This window comes from Schistocerca serialis, chromosome 7 (genome assembly GCF_023864345.2).
Source record: "Schistocerca serialis cubense isolate TAMUIC-IGC-003099 chromosome 7, iqSchSeri2.2, whole genome shotgun sequence".
Taxonomy (NCBI): domain Eukaryota; kingdom Metazoa; phylum Arthropoda; class Insecta; order Orthoptera; family Acrididae; genus Schistocerca; species Schistocerca serialis.
Window position 1 is genome coordinate 49,891,218 of NC_064644.1, and position 27,293 is coordinate 49,918,510.

General features: G+C 43.2%; 1 protein-coding gene across 1 annotated transcript; it reads left to right on the forward strand.

The window, feature by feature from the left end:
• Positions 1–275: 275 nt before the first annotated feature.
• Positions 276–24,784, forward strand: LOC126412679 (prostaglandin reductase 1-like). Its single transcript, XM_050082384.1, has 3 exons — positions 276–490; positions 5,386–5,736; positions 24,223–24,784. The coding sequence occupies exons 1-3, from the start codon at positions 290–292 to the stop codon at positions 24,673–24,675; spliced, it is 1,005 nt and encodes a 334-aa protein (XP_049938341.1). The 5' UTR covers positions 276–289; the 3' UTR covers positions 24,676–24,784.
• Positions 24,785–27,293: the final 2,509 nt, after the last annotated feature.

Sequence of the window (27,293 nt, forward strand, 5' to 3'; positions counted from 1 at the left end):
AGAATGGCGGTGACGCAACATTGTGAAAATTAAACGATTTTAGTTCGATAACCTCAAGCGCTGTCCCTTGCCGCCAGAATGTGTCGCACGTTACGCCAGTCACTAAGCTCTTAACGATCAGCGTAGCCTCGACAATGACCGTGCAGAGCAAAACCGGAGTTGCGCAATGAAGCGCGGGGCGCGGAGCTAAACGCGGTGACGTAGCCCACACACGTACTGCGCTAAACAAGGTCGGAAGACCGATATAAAGGAGCGACCGGGCGGGAGCTCCGACACAGAACGATCAGTCATGGTCAAGGCGCGCAAGATCGTGATCGCCCGCGTGTTCCAGGGAGAGCCGCGGCTCGAAGACTTCCGCATCGAGGAGGAGGACCTGCCGGCCCTCCGCGATGGCCAGATACTCGCCGAGGCAGTCTACATCAGCGTCGATCCCTACCAGAGGGCGTACAAGCACATACACCAAGTCGGCGCCACCATGATCGGGTCACAGGTGAAGTTATTTTGACATGCTTTTCCTCCTCACCTGCCCCAAATTACTCGTGGCTCTGGATGAACAAACTGTGTAAATAACAGGTAAAGAGATTTAAGTACTCGTTAATGGATGTAGTGTTGTCAGCTTCCGAGATATTTAATCACATATGGTTTTTAGACGGAACGATGTTCTTTTTATTGCAAGTTCTTCGTAATATGAATGGAATAAATGAATCACGCAAATGTCTGCTGTATCACTTTCTGCAGTAACGATAGTAAATATGCTGCATATGGATCATTATTTTCAGTGAAGTCCTTTCTCAGCACTCTAGTCAAAAAGTCTTTCATGGGGTCTGCGATCATGTTTGGCACTAATGATTACATTCGTCTTTATATACACTGAAGAATCACCTGCCTGATATCGTGAAGGGCCCCAGCAAGCACGCAGGAGTGCCGCAGCCCGACGTGGCATGGACTCGATTAATGTCTCATGTAGTTCTGGAGGGAACTGGCACCATTAATCCCGCAGGCTGTCCATAAATCCGTAAGAGTACGAGAGTGTGGAGGTCTCTTCTGAAGAGCACGTTGCAAGGCATCCCAAATATGCTCAATTATGTTCATTTGTGGGGAGTTTGGTGGCCAGCGAAAATATTTAAACTGAGAAGAGTGTTTCTGGAGCCACTCCGTAGCAATTTTGGACATTTGATGTGTCGCATTGTCCTGATGGCATTCCCAAGTCCGTCGGATTGCACAATGGACATGAATGGACGCAGGTTATCAGACAGGATGCTTACGTACGTGTCACCTGTCAGAGTCGTATCTAGACCACCATTACACCATTACAGAGCCTCCACCAGCTTGAACAGCCCTCACTGACACGCAAGGTCCATGGATTCATGAGGTTGTCTCCATACCCGTACACGTCCAACCGCTCGATACAATTTGAAACGAGACTCGTCCGACCAGACAACATGTTTCCAGACATCAACAGTCCAATGTCAGTGTTGACGGGCACAGGCGAGGCGTAAAGCTTTGTGTCATGCAGTCATCAAGTGTACACGAGTGGGCCTTCGGCTTTGAAAGCCCACATCGATGATGTTTCATTGAATGGTTCGGACGCTAATACTTATTGATGGCCCAGCATTGAAATCTGCAGCAATTTGCGAAACGGTTGCACTTCTGTCACGTCGAACGATTCTTTTCAGTCCTCGTCGGTCCCGTTCTTGCAGGATCTTTTTCCGGCCGTAGCGCCGTCGGACATTTGATGTGTTACTGAATTCCTGATGTTCACGTTACACTCGTGAAATGGTCATACGGGAAAATGCCCACTTCGTCGCTACCTCGGACATGCTGTGTCCCATCGCTCGTGCGCCGAGTCGCGCGGTGTGGCCGCGCGGTTACAGGTGCCATGTCACGATTCGCGCGGCCCCTCCCACCGGGGGTTCGAGTCCTCCCTCGGGTATTGTGTGTATTTGTGTTGCCCATAGCGTAAGTTAGATTAAGTAGTGTGTAAGTCTAGGGACCGATGACCTCAGCACTTTTGTCCCTTAGGAATTCACACACATTTTTTTTTTTTTTGTGCGCCGACTGTAACACCACGTTCAAACTCACTTAAATCTTGATAACCTGCAATTGTAGTAACAGTAACCGATCTACCAACTGCGGCAGACACTTTTTGACTTATATAGGCGTTGCCGACCGCAGTTTCGTATTGTGCCTGTTTACATATCTTCTTGAATATGCATCCCTATACCATTTTATTTGGGTTTTCAGTGTATGTATATGCAGATTGAAGCGATGAGTGAAAGTTTGTACCAAGGCCAGGATTCGAACCCGGGCCTCCTGCTCACTAGCCACTACGCCACCCTCGCACAGTGGTTTTGCACAATTGCACAGTCTACCCCAGCACGCTTCTCTCCTCAATTACAATTCCCATTCACGCCTCAACTCACTTGGTATTCCCCCTAAAGTCGAAGAGGATTGCAGAGGCTCGCCAACTGTATTGGAACAGCATCTCGGTGTCAAACGACCTGGGAGGACCTGTCTGAAACCCAGGCATATGTGCTTTAATCAAATAAAACCACAAGGTTCCTAGTCCCAAACATCTATGCTATATATATATGAAGACTGAAGCGCGAATGAAAATTTGCATCAAGGCTTTACTAGGCAGATGCGCTAAGCACTGTGCACAGTGGTTAGTTTGATTTGCCTAGTGAGCAGAAGACCTGGGTTCAAACCCCAGCCTTGGTAGAAAATTTCATTTGTCGCTTGTGTGTTTGACACTTAAAAAGGTCTCTTCTGGAATATTATAGTTTCATATGACACTTGTTTTGGTCACCAAAAAAATACATTTTCTTTATTTTTCACTTCTCATGATGTGTTTCAGATCTTATTCGATACAAGGTATCTTGTCATTTTATAAACATTTCTTCATGATGTAAGTGAAGTGATATGAAGGAATGTTCACAAAGTGAGAAGATAATATCTATCGAAGTAAGATCTGATGATGCTGACACCGAAACGCGTCATGAGAAGTGAAAAATAAAGAAAATATGCTTTTGGGAAGTAAGACAAGCGCAATAATTTGTACAAGTTATATTTTTCTCGATTTTCATCGAAACATGATCCTTAAGTGTTGGCTATCCTTTAGCCTGAAGTAGACATAAGTTTTAACGTTTAAGGTTATTCTAGGCCTGGGCAGTCCAATATTTGTGCTAATGAAAGTCTGTCTATTGCAGCGATATTATTTAAGGCCGTGAATCTCTAACAGAAGAGCATCACAATATATCTTCTGCTAGTGGTGTGACAATTCCAGATATACAAATTAGCACTTAAGAACAATAAAGGATAGGTATGTTACAAATAAACAAAGGAGAGAGAGAAATAAATGGTATTATATCATTAAGTCAGAGAGCGCACAAATAACGACAAGCAAAGGTTAGTAGAGATTCGTGCGTCTGTGAAAAGATAATGCGCGAAGCATGCAACAACTGCAAGTGTCATACCTTTGCAAAAGGTCCGGCAGAGAACCCGAGAAATTTCTGGCCCCATGTAAAATCGCGAAGCATATATAAGGCTTTCATTTATTCCCTTGTTGACCAGTTTTTTCTGTGGCAGTTAAAGATAGCAAAACGAAAGCCGAAGCTTCAAATTTCGCATTCGAGAAATCGATCACGCAGCTGAATCACACAAACGTAGCGTCATTTGAGCACTGGACAGATGCCTGCGTGGACGACACAGTAATACGTATCTGTGGCGTGTTGGGGAACAGATGAAAGATTTGAAAGTAAATAAGTCACCAGGTCCGGGTGGAATCACAATTCGGATTTACAGCAAGTACTCTAAGGCACTGGCCCCCTACCTAGCTTGCATTTTATTGCGATCTCTCGCCAAGAGACTGGAAAAAAGCGCAGGTGACTACTGCACATAAGAAGGTAAAAGAACGGATCCGCAAAATTAGAGACCAATATCCCTAACTGCCGTTTGCTGCAGAATCCTTGAATATATCCTCATCTGGAATATAACACATTTTCTTGAGTCCGAGAAGATAATGCTCACGAGTCAGCATAGTTTTAGAAGCATCGCTTGTCCTTTTCTCACGTAATATACTGCGAACTACGGATGAACGCCAAGACAGATTCCGTATTTTTAGATTTCCCGCGACTGCTACGGTCGCAGGTTCGAATCCTGCCTCGGGCATGGATGTGTGTGATGTCCTTAGGTTAGTTAGGTTTAAGTAGTTCTAAGTTCTGGGGGACTGATGACCACAGAAGTTAAGTCCCATAGTGCTCAGAGCCATTTAGATTTCCGGAAAGCATTTGACATGGCGTCCCAGTGCAGGCTATTAACGCAGATACTAGCATATACATTAAATTCATAGATGCGTGAGTGGCTCGAAGGTTTCTTAACTAACAGACAGCGAGTTTTCATCATACCGTTAACAGTGCCCCAGGGACGTGTGATAAGACCGCTATTGTTCTCAGTATACATAAATGATTTGGCGGACGCAGTGGGCAGCAATCTGGTGTTGTTTACTGAAGATTGCTGTGGTGTACCGTATGATGTCGAAACTGAGTGACTGTAGGAGGTTACAAGATAAATTAGGCAAGATTTCTAGTTGGTGTGATGAATGGTAGCTAGCTCTAAATGTGAGAAAATGTAAGTTAATGCGGATGAATAGAAAATCCTAACCCGTAATGTTCGGATGCAGCATAAATCCTGCTTGACACAGTCACCTCGTTTAAATATCTGGGTGTACTGTTGCAGAGCAATATGAAATGGAACGAGCTGTGAGGACTTGGTAAGGAAGGCGAATAATAGCCTTTGGTTCATTGGGTGAATTCTAGGAAAGTATGGCTCATCTGTAAAGGAGGTCGCAAACAGTATGCTGGAGCAACCTGTTCTTGAATAGCGCTCGAGTATTTGGGATCCACATCAGGTCAGATAGAACGAGGACATTGAAGCAATTCAGAGGCGAGGTGCTATATTTGTTACCAGTATGTTGGAACAACAGGTAAATGTTACGCAGATGCTTGGGGAAATCAAATGGGAATCCCTGGCGGGAAGGAGACGTTCTTTTTGAAGAGCACTATTGAGAAAATTTAGAGAACTGTCATTTGATGCTGACTGCAGAACGATCCTCCTGCCGCCAGCATACACTTCACGTAGGGACCATGATGATCAGATACAAGAAATTAGGGCTCATACGATAGCATGTAGAGAACCGTTTTTCCCTCGCTCTATATGCGAGTGGCACAGGAAATGAAACGATTTGTAGTGGTACAACGTACACTCCACCACGTACTGTACAGTGGCTTGTGGAGTATCTGTGTAGATGTAGATGTTTGTGGTGAGGTGTTTAATCGTTGTTATGCAGTGATATGCAGGTAACAGAATATTATCCTCTGCCCACAGGTGGCCCGCATCGTGGAGAGCCGTGCTGCGGACTTCCCAGTGGGGCGGTACGTGGTCGGCTATTGGGGGTGGCGCGACCGCACCGTGGCCGACGTGGGGCCGGATGCGCCCTACTTCATGTCTCCGGCCATGCTGGTGCCAGACCTGGGGGAGCTGCCCCTCTCCCTCTATCTGGGGGTGCTGGGCATGCCCGGAATCACGGCCTACTTTGGACTGCTGGAGATCTGCGAGCCCAAACCGGGAGAGGTCGCCGTTGTCAGTGGGGCAGCAGGTGCTGTGGGGTCCATAGTCGGGCAGATAGCGCGCCTCAAGGGGTGCAAAGTAATTGGCTTCGCGGGGTCAGACGCTAAGGTAAGACACTATCCCATTTTGGTTTCACTACACTGTATTGCAAAGAACGTAACTTCGAGGAAGAGAACATTTACATGAATTCAGACATGGTACCTGATATTCTGTTTAGTTGAATCGAGAATGCCACCAAGCAGAATGGCGAATGCCTAAAACTGGACTGCATCTGTTCTTCCTGCAGTCTCAGATTTCTGCAGAACAAGCAGGTCCTGTCACAAGTAAAACTACTCGAGAGACAAGCCTGAATTTGAGGCAGGTAACTGGAAAGTGTGAATTTTGTGCCCTGCTTAAATTTTTTTCCTAGATTATAAAAAATACCTTTGATTGTGTCATGTGGGACGAGTAGAGGCATGTGCTCAATGATTTTGGGGTTTCGAAGTACCTAGTATCATTACTGAAAGATCTTCGTACCAGTCATACTGCAACCATAAAGGTGGATGGTGAATACTCTAAATGCTTAGACGTGACAAATGGAGTCAGTCAAGGTTCTATACCAGCGCCGGACGCAGCCTGCCACACTTCGTGCTGGCTGCTTTGCAGGCCAAGGCTTCCTTTCTGGAAGTACCCGGTACAGCACGACATTTCATTTACACCACTGGCCATTAAAATAGCTACACCAAGAAGAAATGCAGATGATAAACGGGTATTCATTGGACAAATATACTATACTAGAACTGACATGTGATTACAGTTTCACGCAATTTGGGTGCATAGATCCTGAGAAATCAGTACCCAGAACAACCACCTCTGGCCGTAATAACGGCCTTGATACGCCTGCGCATTGAGTCAAAAAGAGCTTCGATGGCGTGTACAGGTACAGCTGCCCATGCAGCTTCAACACGATACCACAGTTCATCAAGAGTAGTGACTGGCGTATTGTGACGAACCAGTTGCTCGGCCACCATTGACCAGACGTTTTCAATTGGTGAGAGATCTGGAGAATGTGCTGGCCAGGGCAGCAGTCGAACATTCTCTGTATCCAGAAAGGCCCGTTCAGGACCTGCAACATGCGGTCGTGCATTATCCTGCTGAAACGTAGGGTTTCGCAGGGATCGAATGAGGGGTAGAGCCATGGGTCGTAACACATCTGAAATGTAACGTCCACTGTTCAAAGTGCCGTCAATGCGAACAAGAGGTGACCTAGACGTGTAACCAATGGCACCCCATACCATCACGCCGGGTGATACGACAGTATGGCGATGACGAATATACGCTTCCAATGTGCGTTTACCGCGATGTCGGCAAACACGGATGAGACAATCATGATGATGTAAACAGAACCTGGATTCATCCGAAAAAATGACGTTTTGCCATTCGTGGACCCAGATTCGTCATTGAGTACACCATCGCAGGCGGTCCTGTCTGTGATGCAGTGTCAAGGGTAACCGCAGCCACAGTCTCCGAGCTGATAGTCCATGCTACTGCAAACGTCGTCGAACTGTTGGTGCAGATGGTTGTTGTCTTGCAAACGTCCCCATCTGTTGACTCAGGAATCGAGACGTTGCTGCACGATCCGTTACAGTCATGCGGATAAGATGCCTGTCATCTCGGCTGCTAGTGATACGAGGCCGTTGGGATCCAGCACGGCATTCCGTATTACCCTCTTAAACCCACCGATTCCATATTCTGCTAACAGTCATTGGATCTCGACCAATGCGAGCAGCAATGTCGCGATACGATAAACCGTAATCGCGATAGGCTACAATCTGACCTTTATCGAAGTCGGAAACGTGATGGTACGCATTTCTCCTCCTTACACGAGGCATCACAACAACGTTTCACCAGGCAACGCCGGTTGGGCTGCTGTTTGTGTATGAGAAATCGGTTGGAAACTTTCCTCATGTCATCACGTTGTAGGTGTTGCCACCGGCGCCAACCTTGTATGAATGCTCTGAAAAGCTAATCATTTCCATATCACAGCATCTTCTTCCTGTCGGTTAAATTTCGCGTCTGTAGCACGTCATCTACGTGATGTAGCAATTTTAATGGCCTGTAGTGTAGTATTGCAGTGTGTCATAAGCTGGTAGGCACGACTATTCACAGCTGGGCAGAATCATGGTGTCAGCGCTGTCTACCGCCCGCTATTTGTTTGTGGTATGACAGACGTTCACAGGTCCAGTGGCTGTTAGCACAAAATAAGCAGTCTAGCAATCCATCGTCACAAGCCTTTAAAAAGGTATCGGGATGACAGAAGATAGAGATTATTATTCCCAATATGTCTTATGCATTTGCATAAGTGATGGGTACAGCAAATTTGCTGTGAAACTAAACTGAAGAGCCAAAGATACTGGTACACCTGACTAATATCATGTAGGGAGCCCGCAACCACGCAGAAGTGCCGCTAAACGACGTGCCATGGACTCGATTAATGTGTGAGGTAGCGATGGAGGGAACTGACACTATTAATCCTGCAGGGCTGTCCATAAATCCGTAAGAGTACGAGGGGGTGGAGACCTCTTCTGAACAGCATGTTTCAAGGCATCCCAGATATGCTAATTAATGTTCACGTGTGGGGAGTTTGGTGGCCAGCGGAAATGTTTAAACTCAGAAGAGTGTTCCTGGAGTCACTCTGTTGGACACGTGGTGTATCGCATTGTCCTGCTGGAATTGCCCATGTTTGTCAGAATGCACAATGGAAATAAATGGATGCAGGTGATCAGACAGGATGCTTACGTACGTGTCACTTGTCAGTGTTGTATATAGACGTATCAGTAGTCCCATATCACTCCAGCTGCAACCACCCCCACCATTACAGAACCTCCACCAGCTTGAAGAGTCCCCTGCTGAAATGCAGAGCCCATGGACTCATGAGGTTGTCTCCATACCCGTACACGTCCATCCGCTCGATACAGTTAGAAACGAGATTCGTCCGACCAGGTAACATGTTTCCAGTCATCGACAGTCCAATGCCGGTATTGACAGGCCCAGGCGAGGCGTAAAGCTCTGTGTCATGCAGTTATCAAAGGTACACGAGTGGGCCTTCGGCTCCGAAAGCCCATATTGATGATGTTCCTTTGAATGATTCGCATGCTAACACTTGTTGATGGCCTAGCACTGAAACCTGCAGCAGTTTGGGGAAGAATTGCACTTCTGTCACGTCGAACGATTCTGTACAGTCGTCGTTGGTCCCGTTCTTGCAGGATCTACACTCCTGGAAATTGAAATAAGAACACCGTGAATTCATTGTCCCAGGAAGGGGAAACTTTATTGACACATTCCTGGGGTCAGATACATCACATGATCACACTGACAGAACCACAGGCACATAGACACAGGCAACAGAGCATGCACAATGTCGGCACTAGTACAGTGTATATACACCTTTCGCAGCAATTCAGGCTGCTATTCTCCCATGGAAACGATCGTAGAGATGCTGGATGTAGTCCTGTGGAACGGCTTGCCATGCCATTTCCACCTGGCGCCTCAGTTGGACCAGCGTTCGTGCTGGACGTGCAGACCGCGTGAGACGACGCTTCATCCAGTCCCAAACATGCTCAATGGGGGACAGATCCGGAGATCTTGCTGGCCAGGGTAGTTGACGTACACCTTCTAGAGCACGTTGGGTGGCACGGGATACATGCGGACGTGCATTGTCCTGTTGGAACAGCACATTCCCTTGCCGGTCTAGGAATGGTAGAACGATGGGTTCGATGACGGTTTGGATGTACCGTGCACTATTCAGTGTCCCCTCGACGATCACCAGTGGTGTACGGCCAGTGTAGGAGATCGCTCCCCACACCGTGATGCCGGGTGTTGGCCCTGTGTGCCTCGGTCGTATGCAGTCCTGATTGTGGCGCTCACCTGCACGGCGCCAAACACGCATACGACCATCATTGGCACCAAGGCAGAAGCGACTCTCATCGCTGAAGACGACACGTCTCCATTCGTCCCTCCATTCACGCCTGTCGCGACACCACTGGAGGCGGGCTGCACGATGTTGGGGCGTGAGCGGAAGACGGCCTAACGGTGTGCGGGACCGTAGCCCAGCTTCATACAGACGGTTGCGAATGGTCCTCGCCGATACCCCAGGAGCAACAGTGTCCCTCATTTGCTGGGAAGTGGCGGTGCGGTCCCCTACGGCACTGCGTAGGATCCTACGGTCTTGGCGTGCATCCGTGCGTCGCTGCGGTCCGGTACCAGGTCGACGGGCACGTGCACCTTCCGCCGACCACTGGCGACAACATCGATGTACTGTGGAGACCTCACGCCCCACGTGTTGAGCAATTCGGCGGTACGTCCACCCGGCCTCCCGCATGCCCACTATACGCCCTCGCTCAAAGTCCGTCAACTGCACATCCGGTTCACGTCCACGCTGTCGCGGCATGCTACCAGTGTTAAAGACTGCGATGGAGCTCCGTATGCCACGGCAAACTGGCTGACACTGACGGCGGCGGTGCACAGATGCCGCGCAGCTAGCGCCATTCGACGGCTAACACCGCGGTTCCTGGTGTGTCCGCTGTGCCGTGAGTGTGATCATTGCTTGTACAGTCCTCTCGCAGTGTCCGGAGCAAGTATGGTGGGTCTGACACACCGGTGTCAATGTGTTCTTTTTTCCATTTCCAGGAGTGTATTTCCGGCCGCAAATATGTCGGAGATTTGATGTTTTACTGAATTCCTGATATTCACGATAGACTCTTGAAATGATCGTAAGGGAAAATTCCCTCTTCATCGCTGCCTCAGAGAGGCCGTGTCCCATCGCTCGTGCGGCACTATTACACCAGACTCAAATCTTGATAACCTACCATTGTAGCAGCAGTAACCGATCTAAAAGCTGCACCATACACTTCTGCCGTATGTAGGCATTGGCGACCGCAGCGCCGCATTCTGCCTGTTTACATATCTCCCTATTTGAATACGCATGCCTATATCAGTTTCTTGTATATTACAATACCATGCAGAAACAATTTAAAGATTTAGCGAACAATGAAAGAGCGAAAAATTACAACAATCGACAGACGGAATTCACTGTTCTGCAGATCAAGAAGCTTTTTGTGCTACATGAACAGGCATGCCACGCTGGTAGAAATGAATGGTACGAGTAGTAAAACTGCTGAAGTCGCTCACATTATTCCACTCTCAGTTGTAGCAGTTTTCGATGGAACTGATCGAAGGTATGGAGACTTTATATATCACTACAAAGTACGTCGATTAAGTCAATACGCTATTGCTGAATTTATGAAAAAGAGGAGGACGGGGGGGTTTGGAGAGGAGGCTTCAAAAGTAGATCATCCAGAAAGGACTGGAGACCTAGTATTTTAAATGGACTTGACTGCACACTGCCCACAATAAGACATTGCAAGGGAGAAACATCTTTCTTCTGATTTTATGGGAATGCATTCAAAAAGAAGATCGGATTATAGAAGGGACACATTCAGACAAACACAGTACAATTACCTAAGCTCGCTGCTGTTAAGGAAAACGCGAGGTTTGAAGAATTCATTGTGCCCATGAAAGAATTACAAGTATAGTGTCCTACGACAGTCTGTCTGTCTTACAGGTGTTATCGAGAACTTTTTCCGTCTCAGTTGAAAGCGCCCCTGTGCAAGTACAATTAATTGTAACTGACTGACTTGAAAGGTAGTTCCCGTTCTAATGAGAAATATTTTTACGTTAAAACTGTCTAGGACGTCTACAATGCTTTCCTCTCGTAGAATTTCCAAGTCTCCATAATGAGGTTGGAAAAGTGCTACAATAGTTCGACCGGCATAATTGTGTGAAACAATTTTTTTTCTATTATGAAACTAAGTGAATCATGATTTACAGCATCCTGAGTGCGAAAATCTGTGAATCTGTCGGTGTCTGCCCTTACGCCGAGAATTTGTACCGCACAAAAATTATATTGTTTTCAGCGCGTCAAAAATAATTACAAAGCACAAAAAGTTCTTTCGTTCGTGATCTTTGTTGTTGGGAAATGTGAAATATAAAAGCAAGTCGTATACATTGCGACTGCACTACCATTTAAATGGCCTGTGTTCGCAGTTTTCTCCTCTTCCCCATTCACATACAGACAGCTTGCTGTGGTCACGACGGTAATGTGCAGCCATGCTGAGCGCAGGAAAATGTAGTATCTACGCTTTGCAGATGATAGTACCCTTATTGTTGGAAGTGGGGAAGAACTTATTGATCTGTTCTCCAGAGTGAAGACTACTTGTTTAAATTTAGGTCTCTATATAACCACAAAAAAAGCCCACACTAATAATTATAATACACCAAGATATAGATCAAATGCAACTAGCAGGCTGCTTAACAGATCTGAATGTACTGAATGACTATACCTGTTTACGATCTCTGACAAATGACACAGGACAGTGTGATAAAGAATTAAAGTGAGGAACCGGATTTCCTGGTCCCGACGTTTAAACTCACAAAGGTCTGGCAGAACCGGGCAATATCCAAAACAATGAAGATGCGTCTGGTGGAATCATTCTTGTACAGTCGTGAGACGTGGGCCGTGAAAGCTAGTGGCAATAGTCGAACTGATACCTTCGATATGCGGTCGCGGAAGACGTTATAGGTATCATGGACAGAAAGAAGAACCAATGCTTCCATTATAGAAGAACTTAGAGTCATAAGAAATTTATCCTCCCATCTCATTCAAAAATATTTCTAGGTCTTTGGGCACATTTTGAGAATAGAAGCAGGCAGTTTAGGGAGGATCGTCTAGTGAGGCAAAATCGTAAGCAAAAGACTACGAGAAAGAGCAGCAAAGAGATGGTTGGATCATGTGAGGAAGATTATCACTCTACCTCTCTACATTATTTTAGAAAGAGTTAAAGATCGAGGTGGATGGAGACGTCTGGTCGAAGATTCAGTTACTTAAGAAATAAATGACGAAATGAGGTGACGATAATCAGTAATAAGTGAACCAACTAATGATGATGATGAAAAGGTCCAGATGGGGTTAGCTTAACATACAGTGTCACTACCAATTCTGCTGGGTGTTATTTATCCAGATTTCATTAGAAGAGAGACAAAACATAATGAAACGAGTATGTGTACTGACTGAGAATATGGTAGATCTACGGACGCATTGTGCTCAAAGTAGGGCCCTACATTCACAGTGGATTATACATGTACATGCAGATGTAGAAGCTGCGTGTATGGTATAGCATCTGCACTTAATTGAATAGTGTGGCTGAGAGCTGTAATGAATATCTGAGGCACATAGTATTGGACATGTATTGTTATCAATGAAGACATAAAAGAAAGTAAGGACAAACTTGAAACTCAGCGTCTATATGAGTATGGAGGTTTTTTAACTGATGAATTAGCTATGATGAAGAGTGTTTTGTTTCCTCAGTGTATACTGTATTGATAACACATTTTTTAATCATTTTCAAGCGATTAACTATCTATTGGGCGGAAATTTCACATACCCGAAATTCCTTTTTCTCTCGATCTACTTACAGAGTTACAAATGTCTTTGATCTTGGAGAGTACAGCCAACTACAGCTACTCGAATGTGACCGCCCTATCTGCTTTTTAGGAACAACGATCAATGCTGATCCTATGGAACAGAATACATCATAACATATCCGGAAGTTATTAAAAGAAAATAGTCAAAATAGAGAACACTACTACATTAATAATATCACTTTTATAAGTGCTAGTCAAATGAAAATGATTCCGATGGGAAAAAAGCAAAAATGATTCCAATGGAAAAAAGCAAGTATACTTCATTATTTAAAAAGTAATCGGAGTAACTGCCAATACGTGTAAACCACTGTGGGAAAAGATGGTCACTACCTTCAGCGAAATAAGGAGCAGTCAAATGGAAATGAGACAGGGGGGAAAAATAAGTCAGCTGTTTATTATTTCAAAATTAATTGACGTAACTATTAACACATTTATTCCACTGTGAGACAAGACAGTCGTTGCCTTTATGGAGACACGTTTGCGGTTGCCTACAGAATCTTGGTTGTAACCAGACGTGCACCTCTCCGTCCGAAGAAATGCAACGGCTACGAATGTCTTTCTTCAGTGCTCCAAAAATGTGGAAATCGCGTGGGGAGAGATTGAGACTGTATGGAGGATGTGTGAGGACTTCCCAGAGAAACTTCTGCAGCCCACTGGAAAAAAAAAGGAACTTGGCAACTTGCCAAGGGTCAGGCCCACATATTGCTAAGGTTCTTCGATTTCGCTGCAGAAGTTCCGCTAGGAGACCCTCACACATCCTGTATAGAGTCTAAATCTCTCCCCATGCGATTTTCACCTTTTCGGAGCCCTGAAGAAAGACATTCTTGACTGTCAATTTGCTTCGGATGGAGAGATGAACACCTTAGTATACTCAGTATAACCAAGATTCTGTAGGCAATCGCAAACGCTTATCCACGAAAGGAACGACGATTTTGTCTCACTGTGGAGTAAACGTGTTAACAGTTACGTTGATTAATTTTGAAATAATAAACAGTTGATCTACTTTTTCCCATTCTCGCGTCCGTCGGCCGTCGTAATTTAATATATATATTATTATTGTTATTATTATTTTTTGATTGTTGCCGACTTACGTGGTGGGCCTTAATAAAAATGATATTTAAGTTGAACAATGTAATAAACTTTTCATATTAATTTCCTCGGCTAGTCAGTTCACTTTAAAGCAAGAAATCTTTAGTTATTAATTAAAATTGCGGCCCACACACGCGCGAGAGTATTTTTCTTACCTCCGTTAACCATTGTATTGTAGTCAGAGTCCTGGCTCTGGGTCTCGGCTATGGTACTGAAAATAAGAATCTTAAAGCTAAGTATTTCTGCAACTTCGTGCGGCTGTGGAGAAAAATTAATATTATGCTAATAGCGGGCGAGTTTTCCGCTTCCGCTAATTTTTCATAAGTTAATATCGCCACGTAATGGCGTCGTTGGCTGCATCGGCCGCTGCGATTGTTGAACTGTAAATTACTTGCATGCAGGTTAATTCAAGGGAGGCGGACATGAAATCGGGATCACCTCTTACAAATTAAAAGTGCACAATAATATTAAATCAGTATATTATATGCTTAACTCATACAAATATGCTTACATTTGTCAGCACTCACAAGATGTCCCTCTATCCACATTCAAGACAAAAGAGGAAGTCCAGACGACTAAAAAATTAACAAAAGAGCGTATCTTGTCGTCTCTTTAGATCATTTTGTCATAAATTATTTCTTTGCGTTTGAAACATGGACAGAGAAATTATTATTTTACGGCTACATGAAAAAAAATCTCTTACAAATTATGAATGTCTTCTTTATAAATAATTTAAAGTCTTTTCGTAATATGGCACTGGGGACGCTATATTGCCCCCCGAAATGTTTATGTCATAAAAAATGTTCGTGTTTTTTGACATAAATATTTCCTCTTTCATGTCCAGTGTCCGCACGCAGATTTTTCTTTCACAGTTTACATATGTCACATCGTATATTTAAAGCGTTAAATTACTGAGGTGCGTTGTCCACAAAGTGTAATACAGATGAGGTTCAAGGTATACAACTACGAGTTAGTCCGTAATATTTGAAGTCCCAGGGGTGTAACTGTTCGCTCCCCATTTGGCGCGGCCGTAGGGAAACCTGGGGAAAACCTCGGCGGAGCGACAGACTAACTGCTTTGGTCACTTTCACTTAATTGTTTCTGGAATGTCATTGGAGTACAGGATGTGCATACAAATATTTTGTTGCACTATGCAAAAAATGAGGTCATTATAACACTTGATTGCGGTGTCGTTGATGATCTACGCCGCGACGTTTAGCTCGCGACGGCGTCGGTTGGTGTGTTCGGTGCTCGGCGGTCGCGGCGGCTGCGGAGAGGTCAACGCCCGCTCGACGCCAGCGTGTCTCTCGCCGTCGCGGAACGTCAGAATCAGCTGATCGGCTGCACCGTTGGTGATGCGCTTCTGTCTCGCCCGAGCGTGGCGGAGTGGGATGATATTCGCCCCCCGCTCTTATTGGCAGGAGTTAGCTCTGCTACGCATCTCCGACGTAGTACATGAAACATACACACAACCAACGTAATATTTGTTTCCCGCTGCAGATGGTTACGCTAGTGGGAAGGAAGCATTTATTAGTGCGGCAGTTGTTGTTAAGTTTTCGCCAGTTTCCGAGTGTCAAGCTAGCACTGTCTTGCAGAATACATGACATGGACCTTCTCCCGTGAATGCAGTTTTGATGCAATACTGTTTCCATCACACGTCAGTTTTTGTCTTGACAAAATTATTTGTTTTCGCCGCACTCGCAGGCACTGGTGAGTGTCCCAATACGAGCTTAGCACAAACATTCGCCGTTTCTGCGGTCGCTGTTTTGCAAACAGTCCACGCATCGCATTCCAATCTCGCATTGTTGTACTCACTGAAATTACAGTCTGTCCCAAAAATATTGACTGTGGGTTCACTTCACGTTAACAGTTCACATTTATAAGCAAATTCACAGTTTTTCGTGCGTAATATTGGCGTTTGGCGTCTTTACCGCTGTTGAACGTTCAATACTAGCACTTCACTGTCCATATCACAGTTTCACCTTCACAGTTTTTCACACTGTTTAAAGTAACTGTTTCGATTAGTTCACAAACACTACTGTATTTCATTCAGTCTGAACTGGATTTTGGCTTGTGCTGGATTTTACCAGTCTCTCGCACTAATTATCTCTTTTCATTTTCCACTTAGAGTCGTACTTGCCTTCAGATTTTTTGACTATACAATTGTATTTCCGTCTCATCTGAGGTAAGTCCCCATGTCATGTCTGCCCACTCATTGCGAACTTGCCCTCCAGAGCCAGGCTCGACTTTACAAAACTTTGCCTCTCGCATTATTGTAGACATTTTATAATCTAGGTCTAGCGTGCAAGTTCCTAGATTAATGTTAGATTTGTGACTTTTGTTTACACGATAAATTCGTGTAAATCTCTGCCTTAGCAGATGGCAATATATTTTAACACTGCTAAGCGGTAGTCGCGTTTACTGATTTGCTTTGCACCTTGTCCACAACACATGAGGTACCTTGGGTGATGTACACCCTGCACTCATATTGTTAAGTAAATTATGCTTGAGCATATTTCAAGATCGGTATAGACATAAATACATGGAACAACATATACATTATAATATTAAATTTTCATAAGTTTCATTACTACTACAGTTCAAAAATATTCATGACACTCTAATGAAAAATTCTGTAATCATTACATGCTATTGAATTTTTATATATATATATATATATATATATATTTTTAGCATTTTTCAACATGAAATTTTTAAAATATTCTTAAATCTACGTTCATTTCTTTTTTTCAAAATGCAATTGTTTAAAAATACTATTATTCTTTAACATCTACAAAATTGAATCGCACTAATCTTGTGTGCTTCATTGTCTTTAAATGTTACACTAAAATCTGAACATTTACTCACAAAAAAATACACTATAAACTTAACCTATTATTAACATATGTAAAAGTTGCTCTACTGAGCGAACATCTTTAAGTCTTTATATGGATAGAGTCCTTTAATCTCTTCCGATACTACGTCACCCAACAAATAGCTACACCCATGTGGTATGTCTATGATTTGGTAGGGCCCGGCATACACCGGTTGCCATTTTTTATTCTTTTTCGCTAACAGAGATGACTTGGGATGAGTCCTTATTAGCACCAAGTCACCTGGTTGATAAACTGTTACCTTCTTTATTTTCTTGTCATGCTTCTCCTTTCGGCGCTCCGCGCACCTCGTTAATTTATTTAGAGTCTCAGCTATAATTTGTTCGTGAGGTACAACTTGTCGTGGTACAGTTGGTAATGGTGACAGCCAGCTGTCGGTTTCATTCTTTCCAATCATGATTTCTAGTGGAGTATAACCGGTGGCTGAATGTGGCAATCTATTGTGGAGTTCCTCAAAAGTCGAAACGTATTCTGCCCACTTGGTGTGGCGATTCGGAATGTAAGTTCTCATGAACCTGTTCAACTCTTTAAAGGTACGCTCTACAAGACTGCTCTCCGGGTGAAATCGGGCTACAAAAATGTGTTTAATACCTTGCTCTTGTAGAAACGTTTTCCATTTGAGACCAGTAAAATAGGTGTCATTATCGAATAATATGATCTCTGGTTTGCCAACATTAACAAAATAATCTGTTCGTAATTTCTGAATGAGGGGTGTGGCCGTTGAAACTTTTACAGGATACAATTTTAGAAATTTGGAAAAGGCATCATATACAGCAAATACATATTTCACACCACCTCTGCCAGTGGTAGTGGTCCTAGAATGTCAACAGAAACTAGTCGTAATGGTTTGTTAGGAACAACAGGGTGCAATTCGCTTGTAGTGGGCAGATTTGTAGGTTTCGTCCTTTGACAAACTACACATGTCCTTACAACATTCTGAATTATTCTTTTCATATTCTTAAAATGACATTGTCTTGCAAGAAGTGCTCTATATTTTTCAATACCCACGTGTCCCCACGAAAGGTGCACGTGCCAGATTAAATCACTGATACATACTTCCGGTACACAGATACACCACAAGTCCTTATTAACATCCTTCCGGTAATATAATACCCCATTTTGCACAGAATAATGGCTACCTATCTGATTTCCACCCGAAGATAGTTCTTGTTTGACTTTTCTCAAGGCGGGATCTTCGTCCTGTAAACTAGGCAGTTGCTTGCACGTCTGCAGGAACTTTTTTCGACAAGTAGGGTCTTTCATAACTAAAATTTTTTACTCTGTTGCCTGTTGTAGTATTGTTGTTAACTCAGGCAGACCTTGCGGCAACCGTGACAAAGCATCAGGTACTTCGTTGTCACAACCTTTTATATACATTATTTGAAATTGATATTCCTGCAGAGCAAGCACCCACCTAGTCAACCTGTCGTTCATTAACTTGCATGTCAGCAAAAAACTTAAGGCCTGATGATCACAGAAAATTTTTACATTTTTTCCGTACACGTAGTATCTGAACTTCTTCATGGCCCATACTACTGCTAGTGTTTCGAGTTCGGTGACTGTATATGATCGTTCACAACTTGACAACACTCGGCTTGCGAAACCGATTATTCTTATGTTCTTGTTTCCACCATCCTCATCGATTTGAAATAAACAAGCGCCTAGTCCGACAGTGGAGGCGTCTGTAGCAAGGCAAAATTCCTTTGACATGTCAGGATGTGACAGTAGATTAGCATTTAGAAGGGCTTGTCGTATTTGCTCAAATGACTGCTGGCACAGTTCTTTCCATATCCATGGTGTATTCTTTCTCAACAAGTTTAACAGGGTATTATCATTTAAAAGCTGGTCAGGTATGAATCGTCTGAAAAATGACACTAGACCCAGAAATGCCTTTAACTGTTTCTTGGTTCTAGGAGGAGGGAAGTTCTCAATTGCTGCCATTTTCTTCGGATCGGGCACAATACCTGTAGGTGATATTACATGACCAAGAAATTTTATTCTCTCCCTGCCAAATTTGGATTTTGCAAGGTTTGCTGTTACGCCTACCTCAGAAAATCTTTTTAGTACGCATCTCAGCGTGTCCATGTGGCTTTCCCAATCGGGAGTAGCTATTAATAAGTCATCGACATACAACGTTACTCGGTCTAACAAATCTGGTCCTAATACTTTATCGAGCGCTGCAATGAAGACACCTGCACTAACATTTAATCCAAATGGTAAAACTTTAAATTGGTAACTTCTGCCGGCAAACACAAAGGCAGTGTACTTTCTTGATGATTGAGTTAGTGAAATTTGCCAATACGACGAACGCATATCGACAGAGGTCAGATATTTAACTCCATAAAACTTCTGTATCTGTTCATCCAGGTTTTCTGGTCGCGTTCTGACAGGTACAATTATTTTGTTAATATCGCGCGCATCAAGCACGAGACGTATACTGCCGTCCGCTTTCGCTACGGCCACGAGCGGACTGCTGTACGGGGATAGAGATGGTTCAATTATCCCCCAATCAAGCATTTTTCTTATTTCCTTCGTAACTACCTCCTTCTTTGACCACGGGATGGTGTAGTTTGCGTGACAGAAAGTATCGTGAGGTACCACTTCGATGTTATAGGTGTAGCCCTCGATAACACCGGGTTTTTCCGAAAACACATTCTCATAATCTGTAAGTAGCTGAGTCAATTCGTTTTGTTGTGCTTCAGTCAAATGTTCTGACTCCCTAACTTTCATGGCTATCAGTTTCCTTTTTTCCTCTTTATCTTCAGTAATGAATTCTTTATAATATACTTGTCTTGTACTAAAGTCAGAATATAAATTCATTACCTGTATTCCTTCGAATCTCGACTGAAAGCTCCGGCAATATTTACCGTGCACTTCCCGTGTCCTCAACAACGGCAAAACTACACGTGGACCCTCATTCATAAGGCTTACTTCCCCGCACAAGAGGTCGATTTTTGCGTCCCTCTGGCGTAAAAATTCCATTCCCAGGATGCAAGCAACACCTAATCCCTTAACTACTAGGAACGAGCTTTTCATTGCTTCAATTCCTACCGTAAACTCGACTTGCACCTGGTGCTTTATGATATGAGATTGTGCACCTATTGCACCTGTAACACGACAGTTCTTCACTGGTAATACTGGTATTCTATTATTTTGACTCAAGTACTTGTAAAAATTTGCACTCATGACACTGGTTGACGCACCGGTATCGACTATTATGTGTATTGGTGCTCCATACATATCTGCTTGCAATATAGCCTGCACAACACTTTTGTCGGTTCGGTTGCATTTCTGCGGTATGTCTACAAGTTCCTTTTCTATTTTTGTTCCTTCATTGTATCTCAGCATACAAAGTTTATGGCTGTCATCCGTGAATGTGCCCTCACTACACCATCCTGCAGCCCACAACGGAGAGCGTATTGTGGCTGTCTTTAGTTTAACGAATGAGCATTAGTGGGTTGACAGTTGTCTGTCACTTCCACTAACCTCACATTGTGGTTCTGGTTGTTGTTGTTGCTACTGTTGGGTTGGCCGCCCTGCCTCCCCGATGGTGTATTTTGATATCGTGTATGGCTCTGGTTTTGCGGTGGTCGGTGGTAACTTCCTGACATGTTCTGTGACGGACTTGGGTTGGCGTTCCATTGTGGCGCTGTGTTTTGTTGCCACTGTGGTGTCGGTTCATTACAACCATGCCACTGGTTTCGGTTGTTCCGCCATTGCGGATTGCCGTTACCATTATATCCATTACTCATACGTCCATCATGATGTCTCTTTCGATTTTGACGATTATAACCGTTGCGTTATAACCATTGCCATTGTTTGTGCCTCGATTCTGTTGCCGGTGCTCTTGCCTAATCCCGTTACCATTTGGTACTAAGTTACTACCGTTACTGTGGCTGCTATTGTAATCGGCTTTTTGTTGATTACAGCCTGCATGATTCCACTTGTTTTCGGTTTTCATATCTTCGATCAATAAGTCAACAGAATCCACTATTTCCATGAATTGTTCTATATCGTATTCCGGCACATTGATGAAATATCTTTTAATTTCACTGGGCAACTTCATTTTTATTAATCTGATTATGTCACGATCGGACATTGGCTCGTCCCAGTACCTGGTTTTGTTTATATACTTTTCGAAATATTTGCGTAACGTTCCCATCTTAGGATTGTACATTTCTGGACTGTACAACTCCTTTCGTAGTCTTTCTTGGACGCTATCGGACCAGAATTTTTGCAAGAATGCACCTTCAAACTGTTGCATCGTTAGACATTTTTCGGACACGTCGGTGGCCCACAGTGCCGCGTCACCTTGAATAAAGGAGACCACGAACTGTATTCTTTGTCTTTCCGTCCATGTCCTGGGAAACACATTCATGAAGCTCTTAATAAATACAACAGGGTGGACATTTCGTTTTTCGCTATTGAAGGGTTGGAATGTCCTGTGTTTTATTACATTGTCCTCTTTTTTGCACGTCTGATTGCTACATTCTGGGACATTCATCACTTCGTGATGTGCGCTGCACGGTATCGCATGTTGTTCGTGCTCAAAATTCGCATTAGGTTGCGGTTGCGCACTCGCACCCTGCCTACCGTCAGCGTTATTATAGTAATCAGTGCGCGGAGTCGGATTCATGATCTGTCCGCCACTGTTTACATTGCTTTCCAACGCAGACAGTCTCCGCGCGACCTCCTGTTGCCAATTTGGCAACTCCGCTGTCACACGGGACTTGATCTGTGCTAATTCGGCACGTAGTGCGGCAGCGCTAGCGTCAATATTTACAGTCGCGGCCGCAGTCGCTTGTTCTACAGCTGTTTTTACATCGCTTTCAATCTTTACAGATATCTCGCGATCCTTTACTTCTAGCTATTCATTTAATTCTTTTTCTACTTTTTGAGCTTGCACTTCCAAATATGCGTCAATACTTTTCCGTGCATCTATCTCCACATTATCCACGCAGTTGGTTAAAGTCTGAACATTATCTTCAAGCCTAGCCTGCGATATCTGTAATTTTTGCATTTCGCCGGCTAAGCTTTGCAAAAGATCGGGTATTTCTTTGCAAGCGTCCCGCATCTCGGCAAGTTCGCTTTGGATCCTATCTAGTTTTGCTTCACTGCGCTGCTCTTGCTCAATGAGCTTTTGCGTTAATTTTTTCTCCTGCTCATGCAGCATCTGAGCCAGTTTTTCGTCTCTTTGTTTTTCCCTCTGTTCTAACATTCTTTCTTTTTCCCTATCTCTTTCTTCTAACCTGCGCAGAAATTCTGCAAATGGGTCTGCAATCGGTGAGCATACTGGTGCCCCACTTAATCTAGCACTCGATTGGCCCCCCTGCCCAGGCAGTGGAGTTGTTACTCTATTCCCATTCTGCTGTGGAGCGTCATTCACCGTCCACAGATCCTCGCCCCCCGCTCCGGAAATTATGTTATCCGAGGCGGTGGCTTGGGATTCGTTTACGTATTGCAAATGACCCTCACTTTCCATATTAACAAAATTTTGTTCGTCTGGTACGGATGCTTTAGCTTGTCCTATCTTACCCATAATAAATTCACTTTAAGCCACTGACAAATCTTTAACACTGATACACACACGAATAATTATCCCCTCCAAAAATAAACACATAAATACACAAAACAAATTATTATCCCCTCCAAAAATAAACACATAAATACACAAAACACCGAAGGTATCTCATGTGCACATGGGTTCGATATTCCGCACAGAGCTACACAGGATGCTTGCACAATAGGCCTTACCTTTATTTTTCTTTATCGCAATCCTTTTTCTTTTCTACACTTTTTCCTCTCCAGATCTCCTCAGTGTGTGGTTTTGTTGTTGTACATGTAAAAGAATTCATATAAGCATTAATATTTTACAACAATTAGACACATACATAATTACATTCAATACAATAGAATCATATTAATCGGGCCCCATGTTGGGCGCCAATCTCGCGTCCGTCGGATGTCGTAATTTAATATATATATTATTATTGTTATTATTATTTTTTGATTGTTGCCGACTTACGTGGTGGGCCTTAATAAAAATGATATTTAAGTTGAACAATGTAATAAACTTTTCATATTAATTTCCTCGGCTAGTCAGTTCACTTTAAAGCAAGAAATCTTTAGTTATTAATTAAAATTGCGGCCCACACACGCGCGAGAGTATTTTTCTTACCTCCGTTAACCATTGTATTGTAGTCAGAGTCCTGGCTCTGGGTCTCGGCTATGGTACTGAAAATAAGAATCTTAAAGCTAAGTATTTCTGCAACTTCATGCGGCTGTGGAGAAAAATTAATATTATGCTAATAGCGGGCGAGTTTTCCGCTTCCGCTAATTTTTCATAAGTTAATATCGCCACGTAATGGCGTCGTTGGCTGCATCGGCCGCTGCGATTGTTGAACTGTAAATTACTTGCATGCAGGTTAATTCAAGGGAGGCGGACATGAAATCTGGATCACTTCTTACAAATTAAAAGTGCACAATAACATTAAATCAGTATATTATATGCTTAACTCATACAAATATGCTTACATTTGTCAGCACTCACAAGATGTCCCTCTATCCACATTCAAGACAAAAGAGGAAGTCCAGACGACTAAAAAATTAACAAAAGAGCGTATCTTGTCGTCTCTTTAGATCATTTTGTCATAAATTATTTCTTTGCATTTGAAACATGGACAGAGAAATTATTATTTTACGGCTACATGAAAAAAATCTCTTACAAATTATGAATCTCTTCTTTATAAATAATTTAAAGTCTTTTCGTAATATGGCACTGGAGACGCTATACCATGTCTCATTTCTATTTGACTGCTCCTTATTATTCCAGAATGAAAAATAAAGCGCAATTGGAAATAATAATAATAATATAGTACAAAAATCTACCAGACTTTAGAGGTATTATTTATGGAGATAGAAAGGGGAAGGTGTTGACTGTAGACCTATTAGTAAGAACAGTCCAAACATGCGCCTCGAACGATTTTGAACAGTCACCTACAAAGCAAAATGAGTTAGTACTATTTCAATAACCATTTACGAAAATTCAGAACTCACGCTTCTAGCTGCGTAACTGGCCTCTCTTCCGCAGATGAAGTGGCTGAAAGAGGAGTTGGGATTCCATCACGCATTTAACTACAAGACGAATGACGTCACAGAGGCGCTGAAGCAGGCGGCACCTGACGGCGTCGACGTGTACTTCGACAACGTGGGCGGCGAGCTGAGCAGCGCAGTCATCAACAGCATGCGAGAGTGGGGCCGCATCTCCGTGTGCGGCTCGATATCTGGATACAACGAATCTAACCTCCCGAAGGCTACCATCATCCAGCCAGCAGCCGTATTCAAGCAGCTCCGCATGGAGGGGTTCCTGTATTCACGGTGGCACGACCGCTGGGAAGAGGGCATTACCCAGCTGACGCAGTGGGTCCGAGAGGGAAAAATCAAATACCGTGAGACTGTAACAGAAGGGTTTCAAAACACCCCCAAAGCCTTCGCCGGTATGCTGCAGGGTGACAATTTGGGGAAGGCTGTTGTTAAAGTGTGAAGAACCGTAGTGTATCGGAACAATTTCACAAGCAGGACAAGGACAATTTCTTTCAGTATTTTGTACACAGTACATCAAGAGAAAGGTGCATGGTTGCAACGGAATGTTCTTCAAAACTTATGTTTGTGGTTTCAGTTTTTCAATATCATTCCACATCATTATAAAAATTGAATAAATACATGAAAATAAATATTGTAAGTGGATAGTTTGTGTTGTTGCCCCAGATGATAATTATACTAATATTTTGACACGATTTGTAAGTAAGAAGTAAGTTTAAAGAGTTTATTAACAGAGGCGGATTATGAAACATGCATGCTACACGTACCCATCATCACTGTGTCTGACATCCTAATTACGGTCGTATTGAAAGGCCCTATGATGAGCTAAGAAAAGAGACATATTCGCGCCCGAGGCCACGCTAGTTAATACTGTATGCTGCGGACAGTGGCCAGTGGCGTAATCTGCATCGCAGTGTGGCCGGACGCGCATCTACTGACCAAGCAAATTGTCAGCATTCCAAACAGGTCGGCTGGCGAGCGCGTGTATCGTACCGTACGCCTGCGCGCAACCCTTGAACCCTTACATCACTTTACCCAGAGAAAAAGAGCAACCATAGGTGGCTTCAAACGACCCCCTGGGCGTTACGAATCTATTTCGCCATTTGCGGCATCAGAAGGCACTGCAACACGTATTTCGTTTGCAAATACAGTAACGTTTGGTGCAAAGAAATGAGCCTTCAGGATGGCAAATGGTTCAAATGGCTCTGAGCACTATGCGACTTAACATCTGAGGTCATCAGTCGCCTAGAACTTAGAACTAATTAAACCTAACTAACCTAAAGACATCACACACGTTTATGCCCGAGGCAGGATTCGAACCTGCGACCGTAGCAGTCGCTCGGTTCCAGACTGTAGCGCCTAGAACCGCACGGCCACTCCGGCCGGCTCAGGATGACAGTTTCATACATGACCAATGCTGTTGGCAAAAGACAAATTAATAAAAACAATAAAAACACAATACTGACAATCAAGTATGCATTAACATTGCTGGATGAATCGAAGGACTTAATTCTATTCGCTGCTACAATGAAGTTTAACTCATTATTGCAGAAAAACTTGATAAGGAATGCTTTCCATATTTTAATATGTATGAATCATTGTAATAAACAGATAACATTCTCGTTAATGGCAAATGTCCAGTGGCATGTAGTTGGCAATACACTAGGCATATCAAATAGTTCACACGATAAATCACAATGTGTGGCATTCAAGATTAATCCGCTGTTATTCAATTTGAGTGTAAAGGGTACCTCAGGTGCATCATAATTTTTACATGTAAATGTGACATCAAGCGTGGAGCTAAATGAGAAAATTATACCTTCAGAACATCGTTTAAGAAATGGATGATAAAGATGCGTTAAAATTCTACAGCAATCGTCTCTTGGGGAATGATTCATAAACAATTCTTTCTCACGGCTGTACACTCTACTGTCTAAGAATACTGCCGATTCAGGGCGATTAACTTATGACTACATTTACACATATGCAAATCACTTTCATTTAGGGACACAAAATATCTGCAGTCCTTGCTGATCAGTAGGTAATCATTCAGTACATACTTTACATGAGTACCTGCCTGTGTCCATTTCACGGGGTAAGTATAAATCTTACACATTTCAAAATTATGCTTTGATCTAGCAATGAGAATAGAAACAATAACAGTTAATTCATCTTCAATAATTAAAGAGTGTGTAGAGGTTAACTTATAGTAATCGTATAAATTGTAAGAGTAAACAGGGTAAATCATAGTATAGGTTGCATCTAGCTTTCGCTCAATTGATTGTAGGACCTGTAAAAATTGTTCTGGATGTAGTAGTACACTGCTCAAACAATCATTTGAACTACTTTCTAAGGCTGTTCTTAAGTTAAGGGCATCAATGACAGCATTTGGTAAACTATCAGTAATCCTTAACAAAAGTGTGTTTAAATCAAAGTGTGCACTGACAGCATTTAATCCTTGCAATAATTCTCGGATACTTGCGTTAGTTTCATTACGAATTACGTGGAAATGTAAGATAATTTGCTTTACAATCTGTTCAATGAAAACTGTGTGGTTAGTAATGGTTCTTTGCATATTCTTTAATACGATAATTTCATTAGAGAGGTTAGTTGAATCTGTACTGGACTGTTCTTCAAGAGCTAATATTTTGCCTTTAACTTCCAGCAGATCTCGACTAGTTAAAGTACCAAATACAGACAAAGGACACTCCCTCCAAAATCAAACCAGGCACGTTTATGCCTAATTAAAGTTTTGTGTGACAAAAGCTTTAAAAAACGGTAAATCTCTTGCTCATAATTAGCAAATGTAGACTCTACCTGCATTTTAGCTGTGATCCAGTTATTATACCAAGATTTACCCATTTCCAAAGTCGTATCGTTACCCATAACAGAACGGATTAGATCAACTTGCTTCTTTACAGAACTGAACTGTTACTGGATTTCACTCAGATTGTACTTGAGGACAAATTTTGAATTAGTTGTTGAAACTACCATGTCCGATCGTGGTTCAAACAAAACACCTGTACTCTGTAGTACTGTTACTGCAGCATTAGTAGAATA

Bases quoted from the DNA above. Each gene is read 5' to 3' on its own strand.
- LOC126412679 (XM_050082384.1), top strand. From the start codon at position 290: ATGGTCAAGGCGCGCAAGATCGTGATCGCCCGCGTGTTCCAGGGAGAG. The intron at 491-5,385 runs GTGAAGTTATTT...CTCTGCCCACAG, and splicing joins CCACCATGATCGGGTCACAG to GTGGCCCGCATCGTGGAGAG. The intron at 5,737-24,222 runs GTAAGACACTAT...TCTCTTCCGCAG, and splicing joins TCGCGGGGTCAGACGCTAAG to ATGAAGTGGCTGAAAGAGGA.